At 38.2% G+C, this 24,747-nt stretch overlaps 1 protein-coding gene across 2 annotated transcripts in view; it reads left to right on the forward strand.

Moving 5' to 3' along the window:
- LOC122799515 (TRIO and F-actin binding protein) overlaps positions 1 to 24,747 on the forward strand; it is a 3,126,988-nt gene that overhangs the window by 1,242,132 nt on the left and 1,860,109 nt on the right. For both annotated transcript variants that reach the window (XM_044068636.1, XM_044068645.1), the window contains exons 16-17: positions 15,105 to 15,182; positions 17,895 to 17,972. In XM_044068636.1, coding sequence (XP_043924571.1) covers positions 15,105 to 15,182; positions 17,895 to 17,972 — 156 coding nt within the window. The remainder of the gene's footprint in view (positions 1 to 15,104; positions 15,183 to 17,894; positions 17,973 to 24,747) is intronic.

Here is a 24,747-nt window from a genome sequence, read left to right on the forward strand (position 1 = left end):
AAACATCTCTGCCTTAATTAATCTGCAACAGGAGAGAAAGAATGTGAGGTATGTGTGAGCAATCAACAGCAAATAAGAGCAACTACAGTACAGTGTCCATTATTACCACTGGTTTCTAGGTTTTGGCTTATGTACAGCATTCACAGATGAGTGATTTTTCTGCTATATGGGGGTAAGAGGGGTGCATGGAGTAGTTTAAAAGTACAGGAGAATGATGGTAGGTAATAGATTGTGACATGCAGTAATGGCAGAAAATAGATGTAGATGTACTGAGCTGAAAGACAGAACATAGTGAAATACCTTTCATGATATGTGTGGGGTATAATGGAGGGGTTTAGATGTAAGGTGTGTGGGGGGTAGGATTCATAGGAAAAGAACAGGTAGCCAGAAGTGGGTAGATTAAAGAATGTCAGTGAAAATTATTGTGTGGTTGGATATTTATGGTGTTTGGAAGATGAAGCTTAGTGGGTTTTTCGGAGTTGAAGTATTACCGTGGCCATTGTAATAGCATTCCTGACTCACTCTTTATTATTATGCTGTTGGTATTCCAGTGGAAGTGTCTGTGTGTAGTCTTACTGTGCTTATAAAGCTGGAAAATATATTGTATGCATGTGTGTATATCTACTTTCATATTTCAAATTACCAAATAATCAAATTCCACTTGATCGAGACCAAAAACCCTAATGCACAGGACACTGAAACTGCTAAATACAAAACTTCAGGTAATCAAAAATGGAAAGGCAGAAGCACCACATGTCCACAACCCAAAAGAATTGTGTTTTTATGTTTTTGTAGGGGTGCACTTTTCCAACTCTGAGATCACACTACATAGAGGAAACTGGCTGGTAGACATATTCTTCAACACTTTTCAAATTCCAAATGACAAAATAATGCTTAAATAAATAATAACGTTAACTAAATACATAACAGTAGTACTGTACCCTTCTATAAAATCACTTCCTTACCTTTTTTGTATAACGTTGTTGTATTCCACTTTTAGGTAGTTCTACCACAGTTAAACTTAACGGCTGCCATTTTCCTTAAGTACAAAGTAAAACTCTTTAAAGGGATAGTACACTTTTTAAACAGATAGGCGTAAATAATCATCAGAGTGTTCAACAATGTGTAATGTGATCATTTAAACTTTCAGGGATTTGCAGCTTTGGTCTATATCAAGTGGAATTTGATTATTTGGTAACTCAAAATATAAAAGTAGATGTGTGTGTGTGTGTGTGTGTGTGTGTGTGTGTGTGTGTGTGTGTGTGTGTGTGTGTGTGTGTGTGTGTGTGTGTGTGTGTGTGTGTGTGTGTGTGTGTGTGTGTGTGTGTGTGTGTGTGTGTGTGTGTGTGTGTGTGTGTGTGTGTGTATATATATATATATATATATATATATATGTATGTATGTATATATATGTATATGTAGATATATATATATATATATATATATATATATATATATATATATATATATATATAAAAATAAATGTGCTCTGAGATGGTATGACTGAATTCTACCCTTATTATTATGAGGCTAATGTTTATTCATTATTATGCTTAAACTGAATAGTTTATTCTGTGTTTTGAAAGTTTATTGGGTTAGTTTAAAAATGTTTTATCTAGTTATTTACTATTTATTGGATGCTAGGTATCTACTGTACATATCTCATTTGCTACTGTATTCTCATATTACTTGGTTCATACTTTTATATTACTGATCACACCATTTTGTATGTATTCTGAAGAAGTTCTGTTACCTATTAAGAATGGAAGTGCTTAATGGCAGTTTGGAGTCTGTGTAATTATTTCTTTTAGCCGTTTACAGTTCGTTTTCCTATAGAAGTATTTATTTATATATATATATATATATATATATATATATATATATATATATATATATATATATATATATATATATCTGTGTGTGAGTGTGTGTGTATGTGTGTGTATACAAGGATTCAGTTTATTTTGTTGTATGTTCATTACATAGAATGTTTTGGAAACCGACATTTTTTTATCAAAATGATGGTTCATTACATGATGCTAGCATTTGCTTTGGGCGATCACTACCCAGTGGGTAGGGGGATGTCACCCATTCCCCACTGCTGTACAGTCTTGGAATTGGTATGTATAAGTAGCAGGGATGTAGGGAGATGGAGCAGACATAGTGAGTTTACTGAGTTTTGAGTATTTTTTTGTTGATGTTCTTCATGCTGTTTAATTTCTTCAGGTCTTTTGGGTTTCTAATACCAATACCATGATGGAAATGGACCCAAGTCCTAAGTCCAAGTATTATTAAAGTTTGTGGAATTAGTATTGTTTCTTTCTTTCATGTTAGCCAAAAGTGCTTTTCACAGCACCTGCAAAGTGCCCAGAATTGACTCCTTCTGCAATTCACGTGGAGCTACATGTATCGGTAGCATATCTAAATACAACTGGAAATTTGTTTTTATGAGACCCTTTGCTCTAAGTACTACTGGAAATGCCTGGGTGTCCTTCTTCCACATTCCTTTCATTTCTGTCTGCAAATACTGGTAGTTTATTGACTTTGTATCTCTCTGTACATTAGTCACTGTAATCATTGGGTGTAGCAATTTAGTCTTTTTTCTTGGACTGCTGTATCTGAGTTTCCTCTGAGATTTATCCAATTTCATGACACTGTTTATCAGGCACCATGGCAGATATCGAAACAGGAGTGAAGCTTTCCATTCCCTTAGAAACGGTGAAGAGAATCCCTCAAGGCTGTCAGTTCCCCAGCTCTTTTCTTTGTATCTAGAACCTTTCCTACCAAACAATGTGAATGACAATTGCCCTGTCTTAACCATGTAGTTCTACAAGCAGAAACGGCAAACCCTTTACTACAGAATGTGAGTCTTTTCCAGAGAAACTTAAAACACTACTCTCCTTACAACTTAATAATATAAATTGGTGTCCATTTGCAATGAAACAGACCTCCACAACTGCTTTAAACTTGTTTTACAAGTTTCTAAACCATTCAATTTTTCAAACTAATCTCAGGGAGTATCTTTAAAAAAAAATAGATGATTTCTACTGCTTTTTTGTCTTATCTGATCCATCGCTAGACAGATCCAAGTAACGCATTTCTACATTACAGTTTTACAGTTAAGTAATATGTACGTGAGGGCCATTCTATGTTAATTTCTAATAATTGCTATGTCTAAGACTGTTTTAGTATAGATTACCTGTGCTAATATAGGCAATACTAGGATTTGTAAATATTATTTGAATGTAGGAGAATTTTTGTATATATAGATGAAAGCAGGATCCGCTACAAGCAGTTGCATGAGAGAAGCTTCAGCTTGTCTTCTAATTGCCACTTGCTTGAAAAAGCGTGTACTTTAACTTCCTGTATCCCTCTCCTCATGAATTATATCTCCCTTCCACCACCTAATTCTAATAAATTACACAGCACTACCAGAACTGTGATTTAACGTAAAACTTCCTCAGTCTCTTACGTGAAACTTCACTCCCTAACACTAATATCCTCTCCTGTTCTCTAAACCTAAATTCCCCAATCACTCTATAGTCTTATAATTCTCAACCTACTCCCTTAATCTAAATTTCCCAGTTATTCCTTAAACGTAAAGCCTCTTCACTGCTCCCTAAATTTAAATTCCCAAATCTCTCCCTAATCCTCCCTCTTGTTCCCTAACCCCTAAATTATCTGAACTTCCCTCTGACTCCCTAAATATAAATTTCACAATCACTTTCTAACCCTAAGCTCCCCTTCCATTCCCTAACCCTAAGCGTAAATACCCCAGATGACCAATAAATCTAACAGATAAACTGCCACCACCACTCCATCTCAGCTTTGCTGCACTAACCTTGCTCGAACTTGACTAAGCATTTAAGTTAAAGCCAGCAACTCCACTTTCTCCTCAGGGCTGCCAAGCCTTGCCAAAACTCATAGTTACGTTTTAGCATAAGTGGCATCAGTGAGAGATGATTTCTCAGTTGTGAGACTGTAATCTGGGAACAGCTTGGACTTGAGCACATGAATTGCACAGTGAAACCATGATACTTGCTCTGGAGAAGCAAACTGGTCGACTGTGGTACACTCTGTTACATTATTCATCATGACTTTGAATGTTGATTAACACTGTGTTAACTCTTTGTATTTACTTTATATAAACTGTCATTTGGTTGTTGTAGGTAATATGATTACATTGTTATAGGTAAAACAATTGCAAATATTCTATAAATGAGACTGTCACATTCCTGAATAATGATTAATACTGTTAACATTATATTATGTCTACATTACATTGATTGTATCCTTTGCAGAACATCATGATGATATTTGAGGGACTGCATGAACCACAGATTATGACATTATTGCACAATGACTCTAACAGAAAATAATATAATATGATGCAGAAACAGAAAATTACATTAAAATATCTTTCTGATATGAAGGGCATTCCGTGTATACAAGTTATGAAGGAAGAGGTGAAATTGTTGTGACAGTTTAAAAGAATTATGTCTCAAAAAATGTTTGATTTTGGGAAGATAATACTTATAAAGAAGTCACACAAAATGAGATTATGGAAGAGTGTAAATAAACTGATGATGTTATATAATATGTGCATAAATACTGTTGGGTATGGTTTTCTTTTTAAGAAAATCCATGTATTGGCATATTTTTGCCATTTTGAAAATACATAAATCATTAGTAGACCCCCTTCCATTTAGACCAATTGTTTCAGCTAGGAATTTAAAAACATTACCACTTCCAGTTTTCATTGATTATAAATTGAACAAGCTAGTTCAGAATGCAAAATTTTACTCCTGTGACTCATGACATTTTTTAAGTGAACAGAAGAAAATTGCCTTACATAACGCCTTGAATTTATTTGTGGTTATTGTTGATGTTGAAAGTTTTATACATGCATACCATATGATTCAGGGTGTGAATATACTTAAACGTTTTTAACCAAAAGTATATTCACCAAATTACTTTTAAAGAATGATTTTTTTCTTATTTCAGAATAAGTATTTCAGACACGTTAAAAGAGTAGTGATGGAGGTCATAATGAGAAAATCATATGCTAAATTAGTTCTATCAGAATGGTAAAGAACTTTTTAAAAAGTATTGTATGTTGTTCAACCAAATATTTTTTATTGGTGGCTCATTGACAGTAGTTTTATGTTATGGACTGGTGATAAAAAAGTTACTATTTTTTATCAATGATAGGAGGTTTGGCAGTAATTTTTATACCTTTTGTTAAATTCATCTTACATTTACCTGCATTAATGTTTTCATCACAGACCAATAATTTGATAGGGTGAATTAAGTTTGAATAGTAAGACATACAGAAAAAACAGCATAACTACATAATGGTTCTCATCCTTATGTTAAACAGAGTGTAGTTATAAGCCGTTTGACTCAGAACTTGGCACTTTGTAGATATATTAAAGGGGGGTAGCTTGGAATAGTGGCTAATACTATGGTATTATATACAATCTCTGGATTCTAGTGTACCTTTGGAAAATGAGTTGGACATGCTGAATGAATATTTGAGTGTTAACACAAGCTTTAATAATGTAATGATACAACTTTTGTGTACCATACCTGAAATGGTTTTGAACAATATACATATATATATTTTTTTTAATTTGGAAAGGAAATATATCATTAAGTGTGTGGAGTATCCATGAGGGTGAATATTGCCCCTTCATATGCCAATTTTATAATGGCACAATGCTAAAATTATGTTTAAAAACATTTTATTGATTTTATGTAGTATGGAGTGATGAAACATTAGTTTGATAGTTTTATATCTTTTATAAATTCAGCAACAGATTTTCTGAAATGTACTTATTTATGGTTTGAAACACCATTTAACTATTTGAGCATTAATATTATTTGGTCATTTGTCTTAAACTCTAAGGTTTATAGGAAGCCAGAATCTGTTAGTATGTATTTACATAGCACAAGCATGCATCTGGAGTATGTTAAGAAAAGTGTTATAAGGGCACAAGCTATTAAAATTTCTAGATTGACTTGCAGACTGGATTTTTTGGGATGAAATGGTTGTTCTTCTTCTTCTTTCGGCTTTTCCTGGTTAGGGGTCGCCACAGCGGAACTCCAGTCCACTAATGATTGGCAGTAGATTTTTATGTTGCCGAGGTGCCAGCTCGACACCAAACCTTCAATGAAGGCACACCCATTTACGCATGTCTTTCGAATGCCACTTGACCGTGGGGAGGACATGCAGACTCCACACAGAAGGTGCTCCAGCCAAGAATCGAATGGGAGAACCTCTTGCTGTGAGGCGACAATGCTACCGCTTCACCACCGCGGCTTGGGATGAAATGGTTAATTTAATGAATATCTTTATTAAAAAAGGATGTGTTTCAAACTTTGTGAGTAAATATATAGATGCAGTTCAGGATTCCAGGGAAGTGCTTTTTAAACCACTTTTCTGTAAGTATTGAGATGAGAACGATGGAAGTATTAAAAATTTTACATCAGCTTGTGCCATTAAGTATAGCATAGATGCTTGTGAAGTAACAAATATTATTATTAATAATTTGTGTTAGATTCATTATGGAACTTTGTAAGTAGTAGAAAGTGATCTAGTTTTCATAAATAAGAGAGAGGTACTAATTTGCTGGATAGTCTGGAAAATAATAATATTAATAGACATTATAATAGTGGGTGGCCACGATGGTGCAGTGGTTAGTATTGCCACCTCACAGCAAGAGGTTCTCTGGTTCGATCCTCCGCTGGGGTGCCTTCTGTGTGGAGTCTGCATGTCCTCCCTGTGGTCGCGTGGGTTTCCTCCGGGTGATCCGGTTTCCTCCCACATCCCAAAGACATGCTGTAGGTGGACTGGACACTCTAAATTGACCCTAGGTGTGAGTGTGTGCGTGTGTGTGCCTTCTGTGGAAGGTTGTGCGCCGGGCTGGCAATTCGACACTGTAAAACTCCACTGCCAATCATGCGCGGACAAGGTAATTTGCTGTGGCCACCCCTAACCGGGAAAAGCCGAAAGAAGAAGAAGAAAGAATAGACATTATAATAGTAATAAAGAAAGGTTTTCCTGTTCTTACTGGATGTGTAAATCCTGCAATCGTCTTCCCGTTACTAAAAGAAGTTTCAGCCCATTTATAGGATTACATGTTGTACAGAAAATGTAGTATATATTATGGTTGTGTTTAACATGAAATGTATTTTATCCAAGTAAAACAGTGCAAATGTTTTCAGTCAGAATATTAGAGCACATTAATACAATTAAAAATAAGCTCAATAAAATGTGTTGTACAAGCATTCTCTGAACTGTAAGAATTTTAAGAAATTTGTATTTTATGATTTGGACTGTACAGGAAACTATTAGTGGTGGTGATTTAAATGTTTTTTTTTTTTTTTTTTTTTTTGAGAAAGAGAACTCATTTAACAGATAAAGCCAAATGTTAGAAACACCACCTGGATTAAATAAGAATGTTAATATCAGGTGGTTGGTCGAATTGAGGCTGTAGAGTTCATTTTGATTGGTTCTGGTTAATGGATGTATAGACTGAAATTGTATAAATGTGAGTTGTTTTTATAGTCTGCGCTCTGAAGAAGTCTATAATAAAGAAATGAAAGTGCTGGTGTATTGGTGGAGTCCTTTTGTATGTTTTTTTTTTTTTTGAAACACATATTAGTAGTTGTGTTTTGGTTTGATTCTGTTTATTATTTGTTACGTACTCTATAGAATCATCACAGCAAGAGGTTCTCCCGTTCGATTCTCGGCTGGAGCACCTTCTGCGTGGAGTCTGCATGCCCTCCCCGCAGTCGAGTGGCATTTGAAAGACATGCGTAGGGCGTGCCTTCATTGAAGGTTCGGCTTCGAGCTGGCACCTCGGCACCGTAAAAATCTACTGCCAATCATTAGCGGACCAGAGTTCCGCTGTGGCGACCCCTAACTGGGAAAAGCCGAAAGAAGAACAACTTACTCTGTAGAATCAGACTGGTACAAGTTATGCCTATACCGTCTAGATCAGTTGCCTTGAAGTTCACCGCCATCTACACATTCACTCCATACACTTTCTTTCATGCTTAAATCTGCACATATATTCACATCATTGCATTGTGACCTGTACCTACCAGTGAACACAGATGTTAAAGAAGTTGATGAGCCAGAGATGACTGACTGGTGATGGTACATTTAAGAGGCAAACTTCTGAAAACAACAGGTAGTTCAAACACTAGATGAGTGTCAGGACTATCTGTCATTCTGTCTGCCTGTCTGACTGTATGTCTGTCTGTCTTCTATACTAGATAGGACTGAAGGGACTATTATTGGTAGGGGGCATATGCAAACAATAATGCTTCATGTGGTGGGCATTATCAGAGAAATAATGCCCGCCAAGCTGTGTTGTGAGGCCTAATACCACAGCCGGAGGCCCTTATCACCCCTCTTGAAGGGTATTATTTCCCTGATAATGCTCACCGTTTAGGGCATTATTTTGTTTAAGAATAGGCTATTTATTTAATTGTTTTGTATTTATTATTTTTTATTACTACAAACATTTTTATAATTTTTTATGTAAAATAGTTATTTCAGTAATGTTTCAAACTTATTGTACCATTTGTAATTGTTGTTGAAGAACATATTTTACTCCAAAATATAAGTTAAATAAGTAGTTAATGTACACACACACACACACACACACACACACACACACACACACACACACACACACACACACACACACACACTCTCTCACACATTTAGAAGCACAGACAGACGTACAATACTCATATACATAGAAGCACAGTTATAGTCACTTTCTTAATGTACATCAGATGTCTCACTGAGATCAAACAAGTTAAAAAAGTCATACAGAGGAAGCACTGCAACCCCCTCTCATGCCTCTTAACTGTCTCTCATTTTGAAGTGTCTAATTTTTCCACATGGATTTGCTCTGTCCTTCATGCAATTTTTGATTTTCTGGTTAATCTGGTTAATCACTAAGGATTATAGCCACTCAGTGATACAAAATATTAGTTTCATGCTTCTTATTGTTAGACAACATATGCTGCTGCAGTGTTAAGAAGTTAAGAGGTATGTGCTCTCCATGTCTCTCTCTCTTTTTCATGCTGTCTTTGTCTCTGTTTTTCTCACACGCACATACACACAAACTCATGCACACACCCATTACTTTTTTGAATGTCTTTTTTTATTGTATGCTCGATAAATAGCAAAGCTATGTTTATTGTACTTAAAGAAAAGGTGGCTATTTTGTTTTTTTTCAATCCATGCTTCATGGTAGTTTAATATGCTACCGTGAAATGGAAGTCTTGTATTTAACTGGGTGCATCTGTACATTAACACCCTTGCTGGTAAATGTTCATTCTCCAGTAGGGTGATATTGTAATTTTCACCCATTCTCTAAAATACAGTAAGCCAAGGCGAAGGAAAGAAGATATTTAATTTAATTATTATGCACTCAGAAACCTTGACTTCCAAATCAGACCACTCAGGCTCTCTGGGTCCCAGTACAGGTGCACTGCTGCAATATTACAAGTTCCATCCATGTACACCATACAGAAATTAGATATCTTTGTGGTGCAGTCAGACTAGATGAATAAAGGTACACGATAACACACACGCATATACATATATATATATATATATATATATATATATATATATATATATATATATATATATATATATATATATATATATATATATATATATACATATATATATATATATATTTATGCTTCCACTTCTTTGTTGTTGTTGTGTCTTTCGGCTTTTCCCGGTTAGGGGTCGCCACAGCAGAACTCCGGTCCGCTAATGATTGGTAGTTGATTTTTACGTGCCTAGTTACCAGCCCTGATGGACAACCTTCAACGAAGGTACGCCCATTCATGCATGCCTCCACGCAGAAGACGCTCTAGCTGAGAATCAAACCGGACAGCGTCTTACTGTGAGGCGACAACGCTACCGCAGCACCACCACCGCTTCCACTTCTAACCATCGAAATTTCAAAACATAGCAGCTCAGATCATCGAGACCAGAATATCGAGTTTTAAAACATCGAAGGTTTGAAGGGGAAGAAAAAGGTAAGTGTAGGTGGGAGAATGTTTGTGTTTTTGCAGGGCACCAAGGTGCCCTGCATACTGTGTGTGTCTATGTGCCAGCTATGTGATGGCACCACAGATAGGGTACGGAAAATCTACCATTTAGCGCTTCTGCATATAGCGCTAAATGGGAGAGTTCCCTTTACTCCACTGTAGTGCGGTCACGGAGTTGGAGTATTAAAGTAGGGGGGGGTGGGGGTGCAGCATACAATTGTTAAAATTTATTTTTCTTTATTTATTTATTTATTTATTTTTGGTTACACTTGTAACCTTCGATGTTTCAAAATTCAGTGTTCTGGTCTCAATGATCAGAAGTTCGATGTTTTGAAATTTCGATGGTTAGAAGTGAAACCATATATATATATGTGTGTATATATCCATATATATATATATATATATATATATATATATATATATCTATAGATATATAGATATATATATATATATATATACAGAGAGAGAGAGAGATATGGTTCATGGTTAGAGAATGCATCCAAAACGGTTTGCAGTACTTCTAATGAAGTTTACAGAGAAATGATTGTGTTAAACAAACTGATTTTGCAAAATATTCTCAATATTATGGTTGAAAAGAAGGGTAGCAGTTCAGTGTATTATCAAAGATAATAATAAAACTTATGAAGACTCTAGAAGATGGCCATGGCATGATGATGCATTTTGTATAGGTTCTTAGGTGAATACTAGGCTAATTACCATGAAGGGCCATTTTAAGCCTAGCCAGTCACCTGAGGACAGAATTAAACCCTGTCCCTTGTGTTTATGAGGTGATGACATTAACAATTATGCCTTTTCTGTATAGGACATGTTGCCCTATGTGGTTTCTACAAGCTGTAGTAAAGGAGCTGGTGCACCTGCAGTTCTTTGTTTTGTCCCATTTCTCCTGTGCTACTGTAGTTTATCTGTTTGTGGCCTATTTCTGCAGTGTTTCTGCATATGTACACTGCATTTTCACCGCTACAGAATGTTAGTAGCATGTAGGTAAGGTGTAGTTCATTTAATTTAACAGGTTTATTAACTGTAATAAAGGTAATGTATGTGTTGTGGTTTAAGTGGATCCAGTTAAGTGAGCAGGCCTATGAGTAGTTTTTAGTGTAGTACCTATAGTCAAAAACATAAAAAATCCAACCTACATTGATTGATCTTAATAGATTGTAAGTCAAGTAATAGAGAAAAGCAAAAAATAAAGAAAAAACAGCTTTTGCTTCCCTGCAACCCCACACCCCCTACTACTTATGTAAACCAACTTCGAGATTGCACCACAGCAAGAACAGGGTGAATTCCCAATCTCTGCTGTACTACCACCTCTCACTAAATAATGTCAGCATTTCTGCTGTCATATCACTATTCGACTACTTGTGCCAGCAGTACAGAAATTCACTATTCTGAATGTTTAACTAAATAGATGATTCCTGTGGTTTCATATATATGTATATATATATATATATATATATATATATATATATTCTGTGATTTGTATGGCACGTTTATGGTTTGTGGTCTATTGCTTCATGCAGGAACTCAGGTGAATCAGAACTTCAGATGGCTTTACTTGGCTGACACATTTCCTACCCTGTACTGATTCATTATCTCGTTCCATCCTGCTCTAGTTTGTGTACATACAGTCTTCCTTCTTCATAAACTAAAGTTTATAGCAGAGTTTGCAGATTTACAAGTCACTGTACTAGAATCCATCATTGTTCCTTGTTTCACAGTTTCCATTCGGATGAATTTAACCTACTCCTGTCTCTAATTCAACTCGGATTTGCCCATAACCTACTGAATTACTCAAGCTGCCTCTTACTTGCTTGTATTTTGGAATATCACAAGCTACACAGTGGTACAGCGGTAGCGTTGTTGCCTCACAGCAAGAGGTTCTCCGGTTCGATCCTCCGCTGGGGTGCCTTCTGTGTGGAGTCTGCATGTCCTCCCTGTGGTCGAGTGGCCTCCGAAAGACATGTGTGAATGGGCGTGCCTTCGCTGAAGGTTGGACGTCGGGCTGGCAACTTGGCACCATAAAAATCGACTGCCAATCATTAGCAGACCAGAGTCCCGACCCCTAACCGGGAAAAGCCGAAAAGACAAACAACAGCAAACAAACTACATTATTGCCTTAGATTTAGATTGCATTATAGGATTTTCTTCTCCATAAATAAATCCAAATATACTTACTGTGATTTGCGTGTTTCTGCTCATGTTGGGGTGCGCGGAAATGAGCAGCAATTTTTTCCAAGTATAACATTCAAAAACATATCAAACTACTTTCCACACTGATTGAATGTTATTGTGGAGTTATATGAAAACTATCTTTTAGCACTTACACATTCTAAGCAGAATTTTTAAATTCACTCCTTTTATGATATTATCTCTTATCTGAAACCAGTGCAGAAACCCCTTGTTTGCATTATTATTTATTAAAGGTCACACTTTGTTCATCCTTCTTTCTATTAACTCATGCTGTCTACTCCTAATCTCTTTCTAGCCCATTTCTGGTTATTCTTTTTCATTTATTGTTATTTTTTACTGTCCGTTGAATCATGCATGTTCATTAACTGATTAATAACTGAGCTTGATGTACCTCACATTTTAAAACTCTTTTAACAATTCTTCATGGAGCACTTCTCCATAGGAATCTACTGAAGATGGGCTCTAGCAGACAGACATTCTCAGTCACCAAATCTTAATAAATGAATGAGTGAATAGCTTCACAGGTAAATAGTAGTCCAGCTGTCCTTGAGTGCCATTTTAAGCCTAGTCACTTTCCCTTTTTGTACTTGAATTAATCTATCCCATTTGGTTAGAGCTGTTCCTTACCCAGCCCATGGTCTATAATTCTATACTAGCCTGTGTGTGTGACGACTACTGTGCGGGCGTCCTCTGATGAGGTTGTGTTAGGGCCTAGGCCAAGCCAGCAGCATATAAAAAAACTCTATCATTATCGCGGACGTTTGAGTTCTGACCTGTCCAACTAAAAGAAAAAAGACACACACACACACACCACTAATGAGAATAACTGGGATCATACCATAAATAATTTGAGGGGACCCATGCATGGGATAAAGCATTTAGGAGCTGCTAGTGTACATTAATAGTACAGGGGGGAACTCCTGAGATAGAGATTATGGTTCCCATCCATACTTCCAAATTGCATTTGAATATGTTTTATTTGGATGTTGAGTGTTTTCCAGAGTAGTGGTTTCTCCTGTGAGATGTACCTGTCCCTCGAAACCATTCTGTTGATGTTGCACAAGAGGTTTAGATCCCTAGACCAAGTATTTCTGATGCCATTTGACTTGTTGATGTGCAGTAAATGCATCAGTTTTGCATTGGAGGTTGCTTTGTATGACTGACATAGGTCACCTCTTAGCAGTCTGTAGGATGCCAAGTATAGTGGCAAGGCTTTGAGTCAGTCCATGTAGGACATATTGTTTAGTCCATGTATCCTTTTAGGATGATATCCCTGTGGTTGTTGTAGTCATTGCATGTGTTTGGAGAGATACATACCAAAAATTATACTCGATGACTGGCCTAATGAAGGCTGAGTAATGGGAGACAGTGACATCCCTAGATCTAGACACAATCCCTTTCTTTATAAACTGTGCAATATAGAAGAATTTTCTTACAACAATAGATACATGTTGGTTGAAAATTAGGTCACTGTCCACATAAGCTTCCAAATCCCAAACATCTGATTCTGCTGCTAGGGGGAGTATTGTCAATGTGTGGTATTTCTCTGAATGAATATTTTGGGAAGAGCCTTAGCATAGTTTTCCTTTCACTGAGTAAATGAATGAATAAGTAAATAAATAAATGCTTTTGGGGAGTGTTAGCATAGCTTTCGTTTTCATCTGTTGCAAACAGGAAGTGACAGGCTGGATAATAAAAAGCTGAGTGATCAAATACCACCGGTTCCCAACTCCAGAGCTAGAAGCCTGAACTGCACAGTAAGTAAGAACCCAACATTCTGTACAGTTCCTAATCTCATGTTGGTAAGATCCAAGAGCGCTGCAGTACTGCACTCAAAGTAAAATGCCTTTTAAGTTATGTCTAGAATTTTCCATCTGAATAAAAATGTAATAATTTGTTTGTGTATATCTGTTTGTTGTTTGTTTACATCTGTGTACAAATCTTTTTATTTGTGTTTATTTTGTGTTTTAAACTGTAAAAATGTAACAGTTTGTTGAATGTGTTTTTTGGAGCTTTTCTCCCCGGGCCTCCTCTGAAAATGGACATGTATCCAGTCGGACTATCCCAGTAAACAAATGTAAAATAAATAAATAATTTAAAATCGCACAATCTCAAGATTTCTGGCAGAAGTAAGAGTGGATTAAAAATGTAGACCCTTAGTTTTTGTACCAACAAAGTGGAGGCACAAAACTGCACACTCACTTGAAAAACACCAAGCAGAATCTAGAAGTAGGAGGCTCCAAATACCAAACGGAGTTACCAGTATATAGTTTTTGTCCTTTCATTCAAAGCACTAGTGTCAGTAACTCCTTATGTCCTCTTTTTAGACACTCACATGTGACCAGTGACAGAACATCTTCATGCCAGAGTCCCTGACAGGTGGCCATGTTTCACTACCTGGTGTATTGTTTCCTCAACACTTTCTGTTAAATTACTGCTGAACATTCGCTGATTTGAAATTACAGTGTCCCTTCCTGCTTGGTGCTATCCCATGGCAAACATTAATTAATGAATACTGGCATAGCTCATCCCATACACCTGACTGTTTTTCTACTACTCTTCAGTTTCATATATCACCTGCTGCCAACTAATGTCTCCTGTCATGGAAGCAGGAGCTAGTAGTAGTTATCACTGTGTTTCTGTTCCAAGCACTCAGTGCTGCTTTTTTGGCACCAACCAAAGCTTCATCAATGACCCATATGGTAAGTATTTTGTACGGCAGGACCTGGTGCTGTACATTGCCTTTTATGTCTGATTTATATTAATCGAGACCAAAGTAATTTGTATATGTTCATTTTTTTCAGATGAACACAAAGCAAACTGACCCAGGCCAGTTAAGGAGCAAAGATCAGTATCAAAAGCCAAGCAAAATGTATGACAAGGTTAGTACATCATAGTGAATGTATGTATGGATTGTATATGTGTTACTATTACCTAAAACGTAATCCTAGAGGAGCATTGTTTAACTGTGACATTGAAATGACAAATTCAGTTTAATAGATTTTGAAAACTGGTATGTGGCAGTGATGACAAGAACAAAGTCTGTTTATTAGTATATAAAAAGACAGTCAACATCTGTGAAGCACTGATCTGGTACCCCAACCTGCAGCTTAAACAATCTGCAGGACAAAGTAAAAGATTAGCAATAAGGATAACTGTTCACGGTGCTGGATCCTAGATGCAGAGAACTTAGCAAAATTCAGCAAAAATAAATAAAATCTTTCCAAAGGAAAAAACAATCCAGTTAAGGGTTTAAGCAGATATTTATTCAGCAATGGACAAGCGTTCTTGCCTGATGGCCCTGGACAAATGGAGATGGAAGGAATCCAACCTTATACCTTTGACTGCATGACACATTTAATTAGCAGCTCAGTGATGTAGTCTTCTGCACTAACAGAACAACAAAAAAGTTAACAAAACAGAACTATAAAAAAACTTGAAACTCTAATAATTAACATATTGACTGACTGTAATGCTAATCCTCAGTGATTTACCACAAAATGAAGAATTTACAGACAGACAGGACAAAAATATATGAGAAAAAATTAGGATCAATCGAGAGATAGAGCTATGCTATCCTATGTGTGCCCCCCCCCCAATGTGTACACACGCACACACACACACACACACACACACACACACACACACACACACACACACACACACACACACACACGCATACACGCACACACACACACACACACACACGCCTCAGCTTCTTTGCTGTGGAATTATGAACAAAGCCAAAATACTGGGCAGAATTGAGAGAGCCAAGGGCATTTTTGAATATTACTGTAATTAACTCAACAAGGTAATAGAACAACAAGTTTTGCATCGACAGATATTTTACAATGGATGGGACAAAAATATGTGGCAACTAATTCAGCCCTACACAACCACCAGTACCTTAAGATCCAGTAGCCAAAACCTTTTAAATGTCATTAAACATAAAAATGATGCATGTAAGTCTCTCTTTGCCTGCACCATAGCCAAAATTTGGAATCAACTCCCAAATCACATCACTGCTACAAGCTCTCCCCTCCAGTTTAAAAAAACTCCTCAAAAGCCGCTATGCAAACAACTGGCTCTGCTCCTGTGTCTCCCCAGGTTAAACCAACCCACTGCACTGTTGCAGGAATGCATGAATGCATCTGCTGATAATCACCTATTACTACCTCTAGTTATGCAAGTTAGGCTTGTCTTCCCCAAGCACACGGACTTTTCTGAATGTACTCCTACTAAAACATCTTGTTCCTTTTCTATCAGATACCATGCTACTTCTAAACCATTAAACGACTGGATATACAACGTACATCCACCACTGCTGCAAAAAACTTTTGTACTGTTTTTCCCAATACTGTACTACTCTCAGTCTTTCAATGTACTGCATATATACGTACTACCAGAAATTGTAAAGGTCTGCTAACGATATACTGAAATGACTCTGAAACAAACTTGTATATAGTCCTAATAGCAAGAAGTTAATATCTGACATTGTACTGCTTATAAACCTACTACCAAAAATGTAAAACTCTGCCTACCACATGCTGAAATGAACTACCAAAATGTAAAGCTCTGCCTACCACATGCTGAAATGAGTCTACAATATACCTGTATATAGTACTGTTAACATGATGTTATTATTTGACTATTGCATGCTGGATTGTATTCATAGATGTAATGAAATCCTAACCTGTACTGTACCTGGAGGTTTTCTCCCTGTGCCGCCGCTGAAAAAGGACCTGTGACCAGTCGGACTTTCCCGGTTAACAAAAGTAAAATAAAATTAAAATAAATAATAAATAAATTTTAAAAAATCAAGAAAATTTGAGAGGTGTATTCCTACTTGCAATACAGACCTAGCATAAGTTCCTTTCCAGCTCGTCATTCATCTGCTGCCAAATGTCATTTAGTCCTCAGAAAACACTGAATCGATCAATGCCATTTTCAGCTGCAAGTGGGATTTTTTTTTCAGATACTATAGGAGCTGGAGAAATGCAAATACATAAAATCTGGTCTGCCACTAGTCCCCCTTTGATTGCACCTAGCTCCAAGATCGCTCATTGGCTGTAAAACCTACCCAGTGATACAGCCAAAGCAAAACAGATCAGCATGCATTATTTTAGGGGCTGAAATTGGAGTGCTCTGCAAAATGCATACAGGTTGAAAGGTATGGAGACCCCATTCCTAGATTTTAATTTCACAATTCAGTCTTTGCATGGGGTTCTGTAATCTCTGTGGTGTATTTTCCCTTTCATTTTTGCTGTAGATGACTGGCTTGTATCCCCTTTTTAGAAACATACTAGGATCCTGTGAATATAATTAGCGGTGTTGAACTGAACACCTAATACCATGAAGAATGTAACTTCCCTTATTGTTTTAAAAGGGGTATGTGTGAAAACCTGTCCAGTCTGTTTTGAAGAATTGCATTTTAATTCAGGATCTGAGATCAGCTTCTTGGTAGCAATAACTAGGCTATGAATTTAAAGTTTTGTTCTGTTTATAATGTAAATGTATTTCTTATATTAATGAAGTCAAACTAAATACATTGGGTATAAGGGACACATGATTTGTTTATTCTTATTTTTATGCAGGCAGGTCTAAAGTCACCAGAGCCAGGCTATTCAAGGAGCAAAGATCAATATATAAGACCAACTGAGAGGTATGAGAAGGTGAGTATGAGCATATGCTACTTATTAAGTTCATGGCTCACATCTCATACTACAGTGTTTTGTTTCATAACTTTAAATTCAGTTTTGCTGTTTACACTCTGTTTTATAGAGAATTGCCATTTTACTGGTCAGCTAAACAGTACTAAAAGCAAGAAACCTGTATCGAGGGTTCCACTGAAAAGTTGTTGCTGAAGTGGTTTTTTATTCATACTTACTAAGTAAATGGCCAGATCTTTAAAATTACCCCTTCTTCTTGTAATGCCCTAAGTCTAAAACAGAGGAAGTGCACAAGTAAGACATGCACAGTATTACCCGAAGTACACCTGCTTGACATAAGTGGAATATTATGCTGTACTGCAAAACAACAGTTCATATGGTAGAGTGTACTAACTATAGTTAGCAAGTTGCATTGTTTCCTTGTGCTCTGGTCCCAGGAGTGTTTTGGAAGCACATGGAAAAAAATGTTTACTTTTCTGAGTTCACTTACACCATACATCCTAGATCTCTGTGACATTAGAGTCCGAAACTGTAAAAACAAAATTAAAGTCAAGCATAGTGGCACTGGGTATTCCCTTGTGTACACACATGCATGGCAGTCTGTAAGCCACTTCAGAATGCCTGCTTTATCCACCAGGAACTGATTCACAGATTCATAGGTTATAGGTTAGTACTAAGCTAATTGCCCTTGTGATACATTTTAAGCCTAGCCAATTATCCCTTGTGAGACTCAAATCCTGCACCTTGTGTTTGTAAGGCAAACACCTTAACCATTAGGCCACCCCATTGTTTTTTAAACCCCTGATTGGCACAAGATGCATTTGTGCTTTTTTGTTTTGGAGAAAAATGTGCTGCTGCTTGCTCCTTCATTGGCTAGAGGACTTTAATGGGAAAAAGTAGCATTAGGCTTGAAATAATTAAATAATTTAACAGAGACTTAGTAAAAATAGCTGTTTGTGCACTTTAGTTACCCAAGCATGTCCACTTTAATGTTCTGTGCAGGTATAAACTAAAGTGACTAAAAGGAGATCTGCATTAAGGGAGAATTATGTGAGAGATTGTAAGACATGGTGTTATCGTCTGTGCATAATTTAGAACTTATGTATTACAGAAACACCCAGAGAATGATGCTTTGCATTGTACAGGGATCATACCAGTAAAGATTTCTACCTAGGTGACAAAGAAAAATAAACAGTCTGATTGCCACTTTATGGCATTACAGATTTGATCTTCAAACACTGAGTGAAACTAACTGAGTCAAATATATGTTCATGCATAGCCAGTGGCATCTATCTAATTTTATGCACCTTGCCCACAGAAACCACTGCTTAACCTCTGGCTTTCCCCGGTTCAGTCATCCTCTCGGCCTGAGATTCCAAATTTCCTCCTTTCTGGAAATCCAAATATGACCTTTCACCAGATGGGTTCCCAACTTCTTGAGGAGTCTTCCACATGGTGCAATTATCTAGAGCCCAAGGGGTGAGTAATACTATGGAGAGATGTGAACCAGATACTGGTAGACATTCTTCTGACAGCTGGTCAAGTTCCCTAACAGAGGGAGCAATATGTGTAAAGACATCAGTATGCCTGATGCATGTGTGTGCCCACCCAGCACTGGATGTCTTTGCTACATACAAGAATGATCTGTGAAACTACCCATATCCACCAGAAGTTGCACAGGTGGGTGTGATCCCTTTGTACCTCTTCCCTAGAAAGGAGAGCAGGCCTTTGGGTGCTCCATTCTACCATTCCCAGCTAGCACTACCAGCTTCCTGAATCCATTCCTGAACTTGGATCACTAACAGTGTTTCTTTCAAAGTTGTTTTCCCCATAGAGGACTTTTTTCTTTCCCAAAATGCTTCTACAGTGTATTCAATGTCCTTTTAAAATTAATATTCTCAGTTTGTCTATTCAAAAGTATGTGTAATGTAAGTAATCTTAAATTACAGTACCTTGTACTGATACACTAGCTTGGATTCAGAAAACTTAACATCATTGCAATAAGCAATTTTGCTTAATTAGGAGCAATGCACAGGGTGTGTGCGATTCAGAGACACACATTCCACGAGCAGTCCATTACTAGCAGCAGCACTGACTGTGAATTATGCTAAAGACCATATAATCTGATGGCACTTTACAACATTAGTAAAATGAGTACTACCTTGTCTGCAGGTCAGCTAAATCAAGATGGCGGAGTGATTCAGAAATGTGGAACTCTAGCACCAGTGTTAATGAATGCAGCAAAAGTCCTATGTTGATGACGGAGTATCATGGAAATTTGTTAGGTATTTCTGTAGCATTAGTTAGTGTGTATCTGCAAGAAGCTCTTATTGCAACTTCATACCATAGTGGTGCATGTTGTCATTCTCAGAGAAGCTGTGTCATCCAACCATACTTAACTTTTCAAGGACTCTACAACACTGACATTGTGGTCTGGTACATTGTGAATAAGGACACCATGCAAGACACTGCAGACATGTGTCAGTCTCACCTGCAGCCTCATGGGAGTTATGGAGTACCTATCCCAGTGGATACCAAGATATGTGTGGTTTTGCCTATACTAGCTACAGGACATTTCACTGACCTACTGGGGGCACAGTGGGGGCATCTCAGGCATCTGCCTTGAGAATACGCAATAAATTTATCACTGTTATGCTATGGATTATGGGGGAGCATATGTGATTCACACATACCACAGAGGAGAGAGGGAACACCATATTTGACCTCTGTGAAATAGGCTGTTTTATAGAGGTGTTGGGGACCATATGTGTGGTTTTACGTATACTAGCTACAGGACATTTCACTGACCTACTGGGGGCACAGTGGGGGCATCTCAGGCATCTGCCTTGAGAATATGCAATACATTTATCACTGTTATGCTATGGATTATGGGGGAGCATATGTGATTCACACATACCACAGAGGAGAGGGGGAACACCATATTTGACCTCTGTGAAATAGGCTGCTTTATAGAGGTGTTGGGGACCATAGACTACACCCACATTGAACTAAAGACCCCACCTGCTGAACTGCAAAGGAGGTATGTGAACCACAAAGGAAGTCACTCCATCAACTGCCAGGTGGTCTGTAATCCACATGGTATAATGTACAGTGTGCCTGAAGACCACCTAAGCAGTTATGAGTCCCACATAGGGGACACCTGTGACCTGTACCAACAGCTTGCAAGGGGTTATTTAACAATGGGTATCCTACTGATAATACCAGATATGCCCTGGAACCCTATCTAATGACACCAATCAGAAATCCACAGAGTGAAGCAAACCAGGGGTGCAAGTATCTCTAATCACAAACAAGAGTCATTCTGGAATGCATGTTTGGATTGAAGACACACTTTCATTGTCTGGATTCATGTGGTGGTGCCCTACACTATAATTCTCACATGTGCAAATAACATTTTTAGTATGTACGGTGTTACAAAATATGAGCTGCGGTGGTGGTGCTGCGGTAGCGTTGTCGCCACACAGTAAGACGCTGTCCGGATCGATTCTCAGCTAGAGTGTCTTCTGCATAGAGTCATGCGTAAATGGGCGTACCTTCGTTGAAGGTTGTGCGTCAGGGCTGGAAACTCAGTACGTAAAAATCTATCTGCCAATCATTAGCAGACCGGAGTTCCGCTGTGGTGACCCCTAACCGGGAAAAGCCGAAAGACGCAACAACAACGGTGTTACAAAATATCATACGTAGGAGGCAGTTACAGCAGAAGAAATAATGGCAGAATGCACAATCGCCATCCCACCAGGTAGTGGGGACTGACACAGGTGAAGACTCAGTGGGGGACCCAGCAGCAGGGGATAAACGTGCTAGACAGAGGCAGACACAGTAATGGCAAAGTGGCAGTGACTTGTATAGAGGTTTGGCCCCTAGTAAAGCATAAACAGTACAGTAAAAGTGATCCATACAAACCCAAACCTGGCTATGCTCAGCCGATGTATAGGCTAGCCACTGCGTTCATCAGACATAGGCAACCCAAGAAACAATGTACAAAGAGTAGGGCATAGTTATCATTATTTGCACTGCTGAAGGAGAAAGCAAATGTGTGGATATCTTTCACAGGGAAATGTGTGAGTGATGATAACAATGGCAAGCAGGATTGCACTTGTGTGCAAGGAAACTATTTGGGGGGACATTATCATAAAATGCATTGTGAAGGTCCAGTGTCATTGAATGTCTGGCTGTGTGAAGCACTGGGGTCTGTGGTGTGCATACCTACCCAGGCACAACCTCATCAGTACTCGCATCACACCGCAGCTGAGTCTATTTAAGAGGTCCAGGGCATAGGCAGTATAATTTTGAGTATCCCAAGCACACACCTGCTCATGAGAGCTGTCTCTTTCAGGAGTTGCAGTGGCTGTACCATGCCCCTGGCTAGATGTTAGCATGCTGTGCAACCATGAACAATATCTGCTACCAGATGTGCCACTGCCATGACCCTGGGGATGTCCTCTCATGGCCATAGTCACCTCCACTACAGAGGAAGTCATGGAAGCACTAGCAATGTGTGAATGTGATACATGCTGTCTGTGGCCACCATTTGTGGAAGTAATGGTGGAATGGTGTCTGACACATGGCAGGTGACCATGAAAGGACAGTGCATGTGCTAGTAAATAATTTAGACTGTCAAAGCAATCACACCTATGGGTGATGCACTCCCAGAGATAATCTTGCACACCCTGCATTACCTTTACAAACTCTAAAGTGCATGTGGTGGTCTTAGCCTGTGCCTCCATAATGGCATTGCATATTCATTGGTTTACAACCATTGACACAGCAGCTTCAGGGAGAAGGTGGTAACTTCTTGTCCAGAAAACACCAATCCCCCTATGTGTACCTCCCAAGGGACCTGTTGACAGAGTCTGACACATGTATTGTATGGGGTACCACACTACCCTGACTGTGATTGCCCCCCAATAACCGGTCCTGCTTGTATAATATGTGTCTCATGGGTGCTTGTAGGAACAGGGATTGTGTCTCTCGGCTGTGAAGAGACTGCAGTGGTCACATTCTCTCTATTCAACATGCACACACTTTACTCCCTAACCTTCTCAGCGCATCCCCACCATCATCATCATCATCAGAAGATAAAAGATCCAATAAAACCAGGAGATGGCAGTTCAGCAGTGGTTGGACTGCAGAGACTCAGCTGTAAACTCAGGCAAGCACAATACCCTATGTAAGTATAATACACACCAGCAGCATACATCAAATTCAGATGTAGTAATAGTGGTGTTTGCAGACCAAACAGTTAGGTACCATGACTTGTGCAGATGGATTTGCAGGTGGAATCCCTGATGATCCTGCATAACCTAAAGTAGACAATTTTAACAATTTGACAATGGGTAATGGGCTAAGGAGAATTAATTCTACTGCTATTCAGGAAGATTGTAACATACATGGGCCATCTCCAGTGGATACTGTTGGTGCACTCTGCCAGTGACTAGCACCTCACTGTGGGACCATATAGCACTGCCTCTGACAGAGGCCAGAAACTTCTCTGTCACCATCAGATGTGGCTCAGTTGATAGCCCAGCACCTGTCAACCTGCCTTCCTATGTCAAACGGGCAGCTCTTTTTTTCTGTACCATGAGCAAAATCAGTGGCCCTGCAGCGAATAATGTCAAAATTACAGTCACAGCTACTAACACAGGATCTTTCCAAATATGGTCTTGGAAGGTCCAGTCAAAAGCATCCTGCCAAACAAGATGTTGGCTATAGAGATAAAGGGCCTGGAGTAGCACCTTATTCTCTGTCACAGAGAACTCTAATTTACTTGTAGCTTTCTTCGCAATGTCACCATGTTGTTCTGTTTTCTACCCTTCTTAGGCATTTCTTTAGACCTGGAAAACAGTGGTATTAGCATGGTGGTTATGAGTGGCCCAGGCAGTTCCTTACGACACCGTTGTCCCTCTTGTCTATATATCATGGTGTTATTGTGTTCAGCACTTACATTTGTTTATCCATGATAGTTTAAATAATGTCAGGCACATAATATTATTGAAAAAATGTCTCTCTCACCTTGACAGGCTTAACATTAAACTCCCTAATGTGATACAACTAATTTCTGTCATTGTTAAAAATACTATTGCACATGAGGTGCATGTATAAGATATAGAACAGACAAATGTTTGGCACAACAAAGTGCTACTGTTGAGTCTGACTTGAATGTGGTTTCATGTGAGTACTTGCTCCTGAATGTGTTTCCCAGTAGGTTTATCAATCCTTAAGCACAATTGCCGTACCTTTTTTCTACCCCTCTTACTCTACCTGTTCAATAACTTAGAAAAGTAATGTCAAAGCTACTTCACTATACTAACACAGCAGTGAATATGAGCTATAGGTGAAAAAGTAAGTCTGAGAAAGCAGCTCCTACCTTGCAGAAGCTGGCATCCAGTCAGTAGAAGATTCACCTGTTGCAGATTAGATGTTGCAGCTTCATGAAATTTTCCATAATGTGATGAGGCTCACAGCCTTTCATTTTGCTTATATCACACAAATTTGGGCACGTGGATGCAGCAGTTGTACAAATGAGGGCTCAGCTAATTACTCTGTTTGAAATGCTCAGTCTCTACATAATGCTTACTAGCCAAACTTTGTGTTGAATACTCTGGGCAGCAGCACACATTCACTGTTCCCTCAATGGTTCCTGGATGGAATATGTAATACTGCATCTTACATGGAAATGGAGTCACTGTACTGCATTATATCATAAATGCAGAGGCAGAGTTGCCTTCTTCTACACCTCTGTGTGTGTTTGTGTGCT

The sequence above is a fragment of the Protopterus annectens genome, chromosome 1.part0, assembly GCF_019279795.1.
Source record: "Protopterus annectens isolate FY-2018-M chromosome 1.part0, PAN1.0, whole genome shotgun sequence".
Classification (NCBI taxonomy): domain Eukaryota; kingdom Metazoa; phylum Chordata; order Ceratodontiformes; family Protopteridae; genus Protopterus; species Protopterus annectens.